The sequence below is a fragment of the Panicum virgatum genome, chromosome 8N, assembly GCF_016808335.1.
Source record: "Panicum virgatum strain AP13 chromosome 8N, P.virgatum_v5, whole genome shotgun sequence".
In the NCBI taxonomy this organism is placed as follows: domain Eukaryota; kingdom Viridiplantae; phylum Streptophyta; class Magnoliopsida; order Poales; family Poaceae; genus Panicum; species Panicum virgatum.
Genome location: NC_053152.1, coordinates 420,381 through 434,273, shown reverse-complemented (window position 1 = coordinate 434,273; position 13,893 = coordinate 420,381). Strand labels below are relative to the sequence as shown.

The following is a 13,893-nucleotide window of genomic DNA, read 5'->3' as shown; positions in this document are numbered from 1 at the left end:
ATTCATAGAGATTGACTTAAGAACCTTTATCCTCTTCCCGGTCAGTAGGACCAATTAAACACATTGCACATAAGACAGTAAGAAGAAGGGAACTACTCTCTGGTCCCAGACTAATTGTTGCTAGCTGCATAGCTTATATGTCCGTGTACTGTTGTACTGGAGAATTAGCAACCTTAGTAGACCTAGAACTAGATGCCAGGATCATGCAATTTGAAACTTCCTTCTTAATTAATGCCGATGAAAGAACGTGCACACTTCAGGTTTAGGGCCACCCAGACACCTTCATCGTCAGTTTGTTCTGCAATTGAACTAAGATGGTCCCAGAAACACTCATGTGTTAAGCATGAACATTGCACTGGACACAGATCAATATACTGCAAACTCATGCTACTCCCCTCGTTGGTTTTGTCCTAGAACGGCCCGGAACGTGGCCTCTTCCGCTGCCTGGTTTGGAAGTCAGATCTGGACCTGAAATTGGCCAAACCGGGCTTTTCTTCCCCGTCCTTGGCCCACTGACCCTTGTAGGTCCGGAACCGCCGCCCGGGGGGGGGGGGGGGGGGAGGTGGGTGCGACTACGAGACGTGTTGTGAGAGGAGGCAACGGCACAAAATGAGGGGCGACCGATTTCCATCCAACGTCCACGCTCTCCGCCAGCTTCTCGCCGAGTTGTCCTTGTCTTCGTTGCCCTCTTCTCTCGGGCGCTAGGGTTCTTGCTTTGCTCCATCCGTTGCCTGCGGTTCTTGACCAATGAGGAACGCCGGCTTTACTATTGGCACGCGTTGCCCTGCATGTAGCTGCTGGTTGGTGGAAATCACTCCCAATCTCATTATGCTAGAAATTGATTGGATGGAAATGTATCCCAAATACCATATACAGTATAAATTTGGTTCAACAAAATCACTCCCAATCTCAGATATACATGCATGTCCCTTGCATATCTGAGGCCAACGGCAAAATTCATGTACCTCTCCATCCGGATAAGCACTTGTGTTGTGCGCATGTAAATTGGGGCCACAAGATTTGAAGCCGGATGAGTGCCTTTAGCACCATGCTAAAAACTGAAACTACTTTCAGTAATGTAGCAGTGTGTGGTTCATTGGTTCTATAGATGTTTGCACTTAAGATTTTGTCCAAAGTAGCTAGTGTGTGTTTCCAATAAATAGATGAACACATTTTAGCGATTTTTTTTTAATGTTTCTATGTTGGGCACCTATCTAGGGATGCAAACTCTTTTCTGTACAAGATGCAATGATTCGGGCATGCATGAATTTTTTGAACTCCCAGTGTAAGAGGACAAATCACCTTCTTCGCCCGATATGTGTTGGCGGGCAACTTATTAGGCCTTGGTAGGAGGTCCGTTAGGAGAGCCAACATGTCATTAAAACTAGCGTCGGACCAACCATGTCTAGCCTTTATCCTTAAGAGTTCAAGGACCGAACGTAACATGTTGTACTCTTTGTCACAACCCTTGGATTCTTCATATAAAAGCTCCCTTGCTTCCTTTTTAACTGTCTCAAAATTTTCTAGCCCTTTCGCGCTGGCAGCTAACACTTGCGGTTCTACGTGACGCAACATTTCATCCAACTCACCGCCTGCCATCAGAACATCTTCTTCTTCTTCTGCTTGTGTTGCCTCTTCACTCATGTGTGGTGTACCATACGCATGAGAAAACTCATATCCGCCACTCTCCTCACCACTACCAACCTCATGTTCATAAGCAACTTCCTCTTCGCGATGACCACCACCCTCACCATGGTGAAACCAAGTCATGTAGTTTTCTACGAAACCCCGAGTAATCAAATGTTCGCTGATGTCATCGATCTTTTCCTACACTCTCATTCCTGCAATCGATGCAAGGACATCGTATTCCAGTTGCTTTCTCCATATCCGCATTCTTCTTTGCAATCTCAATAAAAGTAGAAACTTGAGCGATGAAGCTTGGATCAATTCTTGATGTGTTGTACATCCATGCTCTATCCATCTATTACATAAAATGTAGTACATTATATAGTGTTAATACAAGGAGTCGAAATTCGATACAATGTAACTAATTTCCACCACATTGGGCCTAGGAATTCAATTTACATGTTCATTGTACTGACATCAACAATGATTTGCCCATATTTATAATGATAGCAAGCCTTTTATCTTGTTACTACCACAAGTGAAAATTATGTCTTCACTCTGAACTAATAGCAATGCATATAAATGTTCAACAACTCATATTTTATTCATTTCATCAAGCTAACAACAAGGCAAGGTTGACAATAAATTAGCAACCATTTGACCACAGGTCATTTGCCCATATTTCTAAAAATAGGCAGCCACATTGTTGGTTAGTATAACTGTTCAAGATTGAATCATGTCATTTCACATAAGTAAATCAAATTACATATTTTGCAGGAACATGTAAGCATGAAATGTGCATGATATTTAGCTCAAGATATCAATTTCCACGTTCTATATACATACTTCAACACATATTCACCCCTATTTGTTTTAATCCATGAACATGTACACATGAAATGTGCATGAACATATAAGCATGAAATAAATATGATACTTGTTTTAATCATTTCTTCATTTAGATGCATGTATCCTAAAATCCTTCCAACATCTACCTTGAAAAGCCGGTCAAGATCCAACTATAGTGTCTAAAGATCTACATCTTGTTAGAAACTATTTGAACATATAATCTCGCAAATAAACATACACATTGAAAAAGCATATTCATTTACCTGATTTTTTTTTATCAAACTTGCACCTTTGATGCGCTCACCGGTGGCCGCCTGTGAGATTATGCAGCGGCATTGGACTCATCACCCACCTTCCTTGTCTGCTCCCACAAGCCACGCCCCAACAGCAGCATTAGAGATCGAGCGAGCTTCCTCTGTTCTTGGTGCTGGTCGATCTGAAACAGAGAGCAGAAAGACGATGAGGTAGACGCCGCCTTATAAATGCGGACATTTACAGGGGCGGGTGTGACATCATGAAAATCTAACAAAATTAAATCACGCGCTAAATTATTTTTCCAAAAAACTTTTCATCGTTGAGCTCAAAATCCGCCTAAAACCCTGAACCCTAATTCCGAAATTTTTCTCTGTTCCAAACGTCAGATTTCCAACCCCCTGACCCCTTTCCCTGTGGCCTCGACCGCGCGCACGCGACCGCTGAGCGTGGCCGACCGGCCCTGCGGTCGTCGCCGCGATCAGCGCCGGCGCGAGTCTCTCCTCTCTCTCTCTTCTCTCTCTCTCCCCCTTTTTCTTTTTCATTTTTCATTTTTCATTTTTCCTTTTCTTTTTCCATTTTCTTTTCCCTTTCTCCTTTTTTTCCTCTCCCCCTCACCTTCCTCCCCCCCTCTGCCGCTCTCCCCCTCGCGCTTGCCCAGCCCGCGCACCCCGCCAAGCTCGGCCACGCCCGCACGCCGTTCCTGCACGCGCCCCCCCGGCCGACCTCACGCGCGGCCCGCGCACACACACGCGCGCGAGCACCGCCGCTGCCGCCCTCTGCCCTCGCCGCGCGCATGCGCACCGTTTGGCCGTGCCGCTCGCCGGCCGCCCCGATCCCACTCGCCTCTGCTCCCGGCCCCGCCCACGCACGCCAAGCACCGCACCCACGTGCGTTCGCCGCGCCGCCCGTCGCCTAGCAACAGCGCCGCCACGAGCTCTGCCCGCGCGCCAGCGCACGCGCGCGCACGCCGCACGCCGCCGCTGCCACCCCCCTGTGCTCGCCACTGCTGCTGCTCACACCTGCCCGAGATGTCTCGTCCCCGCTACGCGCCACCACACCCCACAGCTCGCCTCGACGCTCGAGCAGCGCAGCGCCGAGCTGGCCCCAAACGCCATTAATGGCGCCCGCAAGGCTCGCCGGCCGCAACCACCGCCTCGCCCTCTCCACCGCCTTCCCTGGTCTATAAGAAGCCCCTCGCGTCGCTCATCACCACCACAAACCACCTCCATCACTGCGCAGCTCTCCCCAAGCCCCCGAGCGCCGCCGCAAGCTGCTCTGCTCGCCTCCGCCGTCCACCGTGGGTGCGCCTCTACAGGCTGCTCCTGCTCGAGGTGGGTAGGGGATGGGAACCCCCTCGGCCTCCTCTCCGCGTTGCCCCTAGCCCTGGCCGCCGCCAAGCCCCGCAGCGTCGCCGTCGCGCCGGTCAGAGCCGGTCGCCGCCCTCCACCTTGGCGCCGCCTCTCCAGGCCACCACCACCCGAATCGAGAGGTGGAAATCACTTCTCCTCGTCACCCTCTCTCTCTTTCCCCTCCTCCAGGCCGCCGCCGTGCCCTGGGACGACGGAATCGGCCACCGCCGGCGCCCCAGACACCCCCTTCTCTGTTTCACGGGAGAGGAACGGGAGAGAGGTTGAAGAAGGGCTATTTTGCCCAAAACCCCCTTCCCTTTCCTCTATTCTATAAAGAGCCCTTCCACTCTTTTACCTTTTTGCAAATAAATCCCTGCCCTTTATTATATTCGCAAATAAACCCTTCCACCATAAAAGCACAATTTCAATTATACCCCTACACTTTTTCAGAGTGTCCCCGATGTTTTCAAAAATTACAACAAAGCCCTTGCCCCTCAAAAATATTTACAAAAAGGCCCTTGAACCCCCGCTCGATCCCTAAACCTCTCTGTAACCTATCATTTTATGCGCCAAACGACCCCCGATCGACCTAAAACTTTACCACGCCAATCCTAACATAGTTTTGGCCATGCCATTAGGAAATCGCCCTAAAATATTACTCCTATCTCCATATCTTAATTGTTTCCAATTCGAGCTCAACGATAAAACTTTTATTTCTTTTTCCTGATTATGTGTTTGTTCGTATGCGTCGTAGATCACGGTGTGAACGTGGGAGAACCCGTCGACGAGCAGTACTGTGAGCAAGCAAACGAGGACCAGTTCCGCGACCCCGAACCCGAAGGACAGTACTTCGATCAGGACCTCCCGGAAGGATTTGAAGATGGCAAGTTCAATCCCGCCCTTTGATGCATGTTTTGTCCTAGTTTTTATAAACACAACCTATTGGCATGTTTTACAAAATTGCATATGTTTTGCCTGCTGAAAACACAATTGGATAGCCACCCCTTGATTTGTTATAACCATTCCTTGACCACCTAGATTAATGTCTGAATGTGTTTTGTTTGGACGTTAATCGCTGCTAGAACGCTTAGGACCTTATATACAATACAACTTGTTTTATAAAGAAAAGGTGTGCGTGTGTGGGAAGGGAGAATAATGGAATTTCGAAAGATGAATTTAGACGGGATGGATGGCATTTCTGTGTGATTTGCCGATGGGTGTCCTCGTGCCTGTGTGGCAGAGCAAGGAAGGGCGATATCCATCTTGTCACATTTAAGGACCGAGTTGGTGTGTCATCTCACCTAACTCCACTATCGTGCAAACCACTCGACCGTTGTATGGGCAACGGCTTAGCATAAACCCCACTAGTTAGTCTGATAGCCATCAGGAGAGCTGAGAGCAACGGGTGATCAAGGAGAAGGGATTAGCTCTGTGTGACTTATGCCCCGGTTAAAACCTCTGTGATAGGTCAATGACCCCTTGGTGGATCCCGTGATGGCTAGTCAGGTCTAGCTAAGGTGGGTAATGGCTTTGTTGGGATCTACACCGACACTACGGTGTTCGAGCTATGGTACCCCGCTTGTGGATAAAGTTGCACACCTCTGCAGAGTTAAAACCTATTCGAATAGCCGTGCCCACGGTACTGGGCGAGTTACGGTGTGGTCACATAACTAGTGTTTCTTCTGGGAATGGATGGGTTGGCGTGAGTTATTTTGGAAGTGCGTCCGGCAGTTGTGCCGTGTGCTACGGCGGATGAGGAGTCCGGTAGCAACTTAAAACTTGGATCATGTGTGGATCAACACTACGTGTTACTTGGTACAAGAAAACTTGCTTTGAAAATCCTTTCTTTCAAATGAACCCCTACATAAAAATTCGCTTTCCGCAAATTAAACCCTAGCCTTATCCTTGATTTACCCTGTGCATTATATTCTGTTTATACCCCCTCCGTGGGTGTGGTTGGACTTGCTGAGTACGTTTGTACTCACCCCATTCTTAATTTTTACAGAGGAAGATCCAGACTTCGTTCCTGACGATGCTGAGTAGGGGTACCGTCCTGCACCCATCCTTGCTGTGGATTAGGGTCACCCGCAGGAGTTCTGTATGGCGCAAGACTCTGACGACCCCCTCTTCGTAGTTAATATCATCGTGTGGGTGTTAGTTGTTATTCTCGTGATAGTGGCGCTTCACTGCCTACTTCCACGTAGAGGTGTACAGTGATGTACCATCTGATGTAATAAAAGTGTTATCAGCCTCCTGGGACTGATAATGTATCACTTTTAAGTCTTCTCTTTTGAGAGGACGCTTCAGCGGGCGAGGTAGTTAGATGGCGGCTGGAATAATTTGCTCAGGTGAAGTTTTGAATAAAAAGAAGTTATTCCAACTGAGAACAAATCTCCGGTTACTCCCCAGTGGTGAAACTCTCTGTTCGTTAACTCGGTGTGCTTGGTTCGATTCTCACCGACACAATTTTTTTTTGGCAACACAGGCAGGCGGCATTGAAGCCCGCCCTTTTTTTTTGATACTTAAGGACTTTATTGAAATATCAAATACAAGATACAGAAATGAGGCGGTAGTTGCCCCAATGTATGCTTTGTAGAGCTAGATGGACATGACAAGGTGCCAAGTGATTAGCATTGTTACAAGCAAAAAGGCAAGCTGGAAGGTCAGCTTGAGATCTAGCTTGAGCCGCTAGATCGTGTGCAGTTGAGTTTCTTTGTCTTGGAATCTTGATGACAGTGAAGTTTGCTTGTTCAGAATTGCAGAGAAAATCTGCAATCAGTGGTCTTGTTCTCCAGTCAGCGGCTTGAGTGACCGGGTCTTGTTTGTGAAGGGTTGTTGCAAGTAGCTTAGAATCTGTCAAGTATTGCACTTGATTAATGTCTAAGGTCTTGATGATTCCTGAAGCTAGCGTTAGGGCATGTGTCTCAGCTTGTAGTGGATTCAGCGCTGAGTCAGTAACTGCCTGAATGAAGACATTGTTGAGTGTAGTTTGTTGTGCTCCTTGGATTAAAATTCCAAGGCAAGCTTGTCTTGGGTTCGACCTCTGTGCGTCTGGTGTGATTGCTGCATCCACATAGCATCTTGTTCCTGGAAAAAGTGGTAGCGTGTTGTTGTGTGGTGGTGCTGTATTTTGTGGCTGGGTGGGAGCAGAAGGTTGATTTTGCAACTCTTGTGTGATAGTGTGTGAGATATGGATGTCTGCCTTAACAGCATGAAGGACATGTGAAACTTTCCACTCTTTTTTGTTGAACCTGAGATTATTCCGAGCTTTCCAAAGGAACCACATAGTGGTAATCAGCCTCTGAATCTCCTGCATAGAGGTAGTTGGGGTGATGAGTGAGCTTACTTCTTGTTGTACTCCTTGTGGTCCTTGAGGGAGGAGGTCTGTTCTGATGGAAGGCGTTCCTGCAAACCATACAGCTCTAGCAAAATGACATGAAAAGAAAAGATGATTATCAGTTTCCAAGTTTCCACAACAAGCGCATTTTTCATCAATATGCTGGGAAAAGCGTCCAGCTCTTTGTCCTGTCGCCAACGCTTGCCTAAGAAGTCTCCAAGTAAAAGTCTTCAGTCTTGACTGCAATAAGCTGTTTCTCCAAATAATATTCAGAATGTGCAAGATAGGTTGTGGAAAGCCCGCCCTTGAAACAATGTGGTGAAAGTGAACCTGCTGTCCGAACCACACATCGAGCTTATCCATCCCAGCTAGCGCGCCCGCTGCTCCGTCCCGCGCGCCGCCGCCGCCGCCGACGGCGCCACCCTGGCATTTCTGCTCTCCCTTCTCGCCACCCGACACCGACGCCCCCGCCGCCGCTTCCGCCATCGGCGCCGCCCCCCCTCCCCGGTCGAGGTTCCGGATCCTTGAGCATGGCCGGCCATGTCCGTACCACCTTTCATCGGACCGAAGGTTCCGAGGCCGCCGGCTGAGAAGACGAGGCTTTCTCGGTGGCAAATTCGTCGCCAGCTCCGGCCGCCGGTTTGGGCCATCCTGCAGCGGGAATGGAGCCGCTGCAGCTCACCGTGGAGCAGATCTGTCATCAGGCCCATGCCGCAGTCGACGAGCATCCCCGTCGAGTCACTGCGGGCAAGGCCGTTGGGGCTCCCGCGCAGAGGGGTGCTGCCAGAGGTGCCCACCGTAGCTGCTCGCGCAACAACACTTCGGTCAGCGGTGGCGCCGGACAAGCGTGCTCCTACCCGTCGTGTATGGCCTTGCTAGGAGGCGTCAGCCGTGGCCGCGGCGCGTACCCTACGGCCTTGCACGGTCATGGCGGAGCCAGCTATGAGCGGCCTATGCACTCCGTCGGAGGCATCGGCTCTTCCATTCAAGCTCGAGCATGCCTTGGCGCGTCCCCTACGGCCTTGCACGGCCGTGGCGGAGCCAGCTATGGGCGGCCTATGCAGTGCGATGGAGGCGTCAGCTGTTCCATTAATCAAGCTCAAGCATGCCCAGTCGGCCATTGTTGTGCCCCCTCGTACGGTTCCCTTGGTGTACACACCTCCCGTGGCAACAACATGTTGAACATTTGGAGAGGCGGGTGTACAATGTGGCCACCCAGCATGGCTGCAGTGGACGGAGTTGCTGAAGGTGAAGAAGAAGATTATGAAGATGAAGTGGAAGAAGAAGATGATGAAGATGAAGCAGAAGAAGAAGATGCAGGAGTAGACGGCAACGGCAACGACGAGTTGGTAAGCGAAAATGAAATGTTTGCTTACTAAACTTCTTATTTACTGATTACAAGTACACCAATGTGGTCTGTTGAAACTGGTATGCAATGTTTTTTATAACACAATGTGCTATTTCGTATCAATGTGAGTAAGTAATTGATATTTGCCTAATCAAATGGCCTATTAATTCTTTCTTGTGTAATAGAACCGGTTTGACACGCCACATTGGACTAAAATGAACATCTACCACTTTTGTGATCTATGGTTGAGGGAAATGAGGATTGAAAATTGCCCCAATGGTGAAATGTCTCGAGTTGGGTTTCATAATCTTATAGAGAACTACCAGAGACTTGTTGGCTACTATCATTCAGTGCCTCAAATGAGGCGAAGATATTCCAAATGCAAGGACATGTATGTATTTTGGCGCAAAACACTAAATCATACAGGCACTACCATCGGCCCTTTGGGAGAAATTAGAGCACCGTTTGGGTGGTGGATCACGGCGGTAAATTTGTTTATACATGCTTCGGGCTCAATGCATTGGACGCATGATATAGTACTGAACTTGTGTGTTTTTTGAATTGCAGGGGAAACGAGAGTTTCAGATATTTCAGCACCGCAGTCCTTCGTACATGCAGTTGCTCATTGATATGTTCTCTGGGTTGCCAGTAGATGGATCGAGGTCATATAACCCTTTACATGCATACATGCAAGCTTCGGAAGCAAGAGGTGGCGAATCAGGTGATGTAGAAGGAGGTAATCAGATGATCAACCACATTACCAGTTCCACTCATAAAAGGGGGACCAGTTCTCGCGCAACGGGCAATAGTTCTTCGAAGAGAACCAAGAGTCCTATTGTCAAAGCTGTGATTGACCTCATGGAGAAGGCGGAGACTTGTTCAGAGAAAACAAGAGAGTTTGTGGAGTATAGGGCGCATGCAGAGTTCATGACACAAAGGCAGCTTATATTGGAACGTCAAAACACCATCTTGCGTACACAAAGGGAAGATGCTACAGTCCAGACAGGAGATGGCAGCTAATGAGAAGGCAGAGATTAGACAAGAAATAGAATATTGCATGGAATTGATAAGGGATACAGGTGTTGAGGAAACTTCAGATGAGTTCCTTATGGGATCCGATTTGTTTATCCAGGGCGCAGGCTACAGGACCCTCTTCATGGCCATTAAAACAAATGAAGCTAGACTATCGTGGTTGAGGAAGAAAATAGAAGAAAAGAGCAAAAGCGCTTCATGTGGACATTCTATGTAGACCTGCTGAGTGCAACTTTGTTGTGAAACGTGTAGTTTCAGTTGGGATCATTATGCTTTGTTGTGAAACTCTTAGTTTGCAGTGGTTCTACTTGTATTTGTGCTCATTAGGTCGTGAAACTTTATTTGTCATGTGTATGTGTTGTTAAACTTGTATTTCCCATAATGCTACTTGTTGTGTTGATTATGTCGTCTTGTGCAAATTCTATTTCCCATTATGCTGCATATATGTATGATGATTATGTCTTGTTGTGAGACTTCTATTCCCCATTATGCTTCTTTTATGTGATATTAGCTGTTGAATTTATTTTGAATTGCGATTTGACATTCAACTATTTTTTTTACTATGTCGAAGGTGGATTTTCTATGTGCCGAGGACATGAAGGTGCTTACGAACTTCATTGCAGAGGAGGATGAGGAGGATGAGCTAGGTGAGCAACAACACATCATTGTTAGCCAGAGAAGGGAGATTATGAAGGAGGCAGAGAAGTGGAACAACGTAATTGGTCAGGTTGCTTATTCCATCGGTACGCAATACTGTGACTCATTTAGAAGCAGTTGTTATTACAGATTAGCTCCGGAAAGTGGACAATCATGGGTCATGAGAACATTAGACAACAATCTATATTGCTACAACATGTTTAGAATGGGACGCCCTCTGTTTGACAAACTTCATGACTTGCTAGTGCGAGTGTATGGGTTACGGTCAACAAGGAATATGACATCTAAGGAGGCTTTGGGGATGTTTTTTGGACTGTTGGTCCCCCTGAACCAATTCGACAAGTTGAAAATTGTTTTAATCGATCAATGGAGACAATAACCAGGACTTTTAATAAAGTGTTGGAATGCTTGAACAAGCTTGCAAGTGATATCATTAACCCAAAGGATCGTGAATTTAAGATAATGCATACAAAGCTATATGATAGAAGATTTTACCCTTTCTTTAACAATGCTATTGGAGCCATAGATGGGACACATATACCAGTAGCAGTCCCAATGAATGAAGCTATAGTATATACAAATAAAAATCAGAGGAGGACTCATAATGTTTTGGCCATATGTGACTTTGATATGAGATTCACATTTGTTGCTGCGGGTTGCCCTGGCTCGGCTCATGATTATTTGGTCTTCAAAGATGCACGTAAAAAATATGGAGCCATTTTCCCACATCCACCTCTAGGTATGGAGAAGCTATTTGATATCTCCTTTTCTCTCCTAATTGCTCAATTGTCCAACGCACTTACGAAAAAAATTCATACAGGGAAGTTTTACTTGGTAGACTTGGGCTATGAAAACGAACCGGGTTATCTTGCACCTTACAGGAGTGCAATGTACACTGAAGACCCGGAAGAAAGAGGTTTGAAAGAAATATTTAACACAAATCATGCTTGTCGGTACCCCAGGACTGGGGTACCCCCTCTTGCTGTGACTAGGCGAGAGCCTTAGTAGTCATCCTTGACTACAACCAAACAGCCGGACCCCTGCAGTCCGAGGTCCTGTCCTCCCGACAAAGGTCCGAACCTGTTCCACGGCCGGGGAAGGTCTGGGAACGCCACGTGTCCCAGGAAAAACAGGCGCTCAAGCGCAAGCAGCCGGGGCTCCGGACCTCCCAAGGAATCCAGACCCCCGCGGGGTCCCGGACCCCGCGTAGGGTCCTGGATAGCAACCGGACCCCTCTCAAAGGGAAAGTTTGGACGCCCCGCCTCAGGGTGGTCCGGGGCCGACACGTGTATGAGGCCCTTGGTCTCATATTGAGGTCCACCTACCTTCGCATTCATTGCAGTGGGTGGACATCCACTTTGATATAGTGGAAGCCGAGGCGTTTGACTGACCAGGGGGCACTATTGATCGCGTATTACCAAGGCAGTGGAGCCGATGGCGCCGCCCATGCCGCGTCTGCCAGTCTGCCGTAACAGTCGGATACGACGGCTCGGCTTCACCCATTATGACGCTACATAATAGCCTCAGCAGGCCACGCCGCAAGCTACGCTACTCCAACGGGCACCTAGCTGACGGAACAAGAGAAGACCCCTGTGTCAGAAGAGCAGCAGTACGCATATCGAAGGAAAGATTCGCTACCACTGTAGCCACAGTCACGTTGGGCCCACCTGTCGGGGCATCAACGTTCTATGTATCCGCCCCCCCCTTTGATCTATAAAAGGGGAGAGCGCCGTTAGAAAACCTCAGGCTGGGCAAGAGCCAAGGCCAGCAGAGGATAGGTTCATTCACACAACCAAGACAATACATCTCCCAGTGGACGTAGGGTATTACGCTCCGGCGGCCCGAACCACTCTAAATCGAGTGTTCTTGAGTCCTTGTCTCAGCGAAGATCCAGCCCCATCGCCTAGTACTTCCCCGAGTACTCCCTCACTGGGAATAGGCGGGTGCGCTCCGCCACCCGGCTGTGGGTACCCCTAAAAATCCCCACAACATTCTGGCGCCGTCCGTGGGGATCACAGGCGTTGGCTGGATCTTCAGGCCTCTAGGCTGTGTTCTCCCTCTGCAACGGCGAACTTGAAGATGAAGGAAGGCACACTCACTCCGCATGCTATGGCACCGGCACTCCGACGCCCTCGGTGCGGCGGCGCACGGCAGCGGCGCCTGCTGTGTGTCGCCACCGCGACACCTCAGAGCCGGCGTAGCAGCGCACAGCGGAGGCGCCGCTGCGCGCCGCTGCTCCTACGTCGACTCAAGGTTTTCTCTCAAGCAACGGCCACGCCTCCTCAGCGGTGGCATGGTGTCGGCTCAAGGCTTTCTCTCAACATGGAGCCTGGAGCCGACGGCCATCCCGGAGGAAGTTGACCGTGTCGTCCCGCCGTCTCCAGCGCCGGAGATCCACCTCAGCGTTGCTCGGTGCTGCTGCAGACAGGACCCCGCCTCCTCGTGCGGGGGCCCCTGGCGCTAGCACCAAGGACAAGCCGGCGAACGACCGCACTTCTCCACGCGTCGCACCGGTCCATCTGCTGCGCAAGGGCTCTGGTTTCCATCGGCAACGGCGACGGCAGGGGGAGGGGGCCTCTTCCATTCAAAGCCAAAGAATTTGTCTCATGCCATGTAAGCATGTGACAGCTCTTAGGCAAGGAGGGGTCCCCCGAGCTCCCGAGGTGATGCTGGATGATGCGGTTCAGGCACGTTCAGGGCGCCTTCACCTCCGAAGAAGAACACGCTGTATAGCATGCAGCCGTAGGTTACTCCTAAGAAAGGAATGAGAGATTTTCTCCTTTGTAATAGCGTGGTGTCTACGTGTGTGTCCAGAGCGGTCAAGGTCCGACCTTGTAAACCCGACCTCTGGCCCTATCACACAAACAGGCAAAAGCGGTCCGGAGCGGTGGAGGTCCGTCCTCGTAATCCCGACCTCCGATGTATACCGTGACAACCACAATAATAAAGGAGATTTTCCTCCTCAGTTTTGCCTAGGCTCCACCCTGATTACATTTATTCGCCTTGGTTTAACTATTCTTTTCTCTTGACCGGAGTTTCCCTTATTGCTAACAATCCAAGTTAAGTTGCTGGCTTGTGGTCAGGTAAAGACACCCCTTCTAGCTGGAAGGCGGTCCGGACCCCTAAGGACCTGCTCTGGAGAAGTGGTATTTGTATCCTGGGGTAGAGAAGCTCCGCGTGGCTTAGCCTGGTAATGTACCCTAAGTTTACGTACTTCACTACCCTGTTACAAGTACTCTAGTATCCAGGACTGCTGACTTTAGAGGTCCCGGGCTCTCTTCTAGTATAAGGCTTGGTTTCTTTGCACCTTACTATGAGGTCCGGTAACATGCTTCATCGGATTGTCAGCCACGGTCGCTCCAAGTCCACTCCGGTGGCCCGCTCCGGCGGAGACCGCTCGCCACGGTCGCTCCAAGTCCACTCCGGTGGCCCGCTCCGGC

At 49.4% G+C, this 13,893-nt stretch overlaps 1 protein-coding gene across 3 annotated transcripts; it reads left to right on the top strand.

Annotated features, from left to right (window-relative positions):
* The first annotated feature begins 7,734 nt into the window (after positions 1-7,734).
* LOC120685990 lies at positions 7,735-10,239 on the top strand. Of its 3 annotated transcripts, none has more exons than XM_039968139.1 (3): positions 7,735-8,765; positions 8,950-9,249; positions 9,332-10,239. In XM_039968139.1, exons 1-3 carry the CDS (start codon positions 8,079-8,081, stop codon positions 9,782-9,784), a joined length of 1,440 nt encoding a protein of 479 aa, XP_039824073.1. In that variant the 5' UTR covers positions 7,735-8,078; the 3' UTR covers positions 9,785-10,239. The 3 variants fall into 3 exon arrangements, 2 of the variants coding, with proteins under 2 accessions (XP_039824073.1, XP_039824074.1); XR_005679913.1 differs by lacking the exon at positions 7,735-8,765 and adding an exon at positions 8,804-8,844; XM_039968140.1 differs by lacking the exon at positions 8,950-9,249 and having other exon boundaries at positions 7,737-8,765.
* The last annotated feature ends 3,654 nt before the right edge of the window (positions 10,240-13,893 follow it).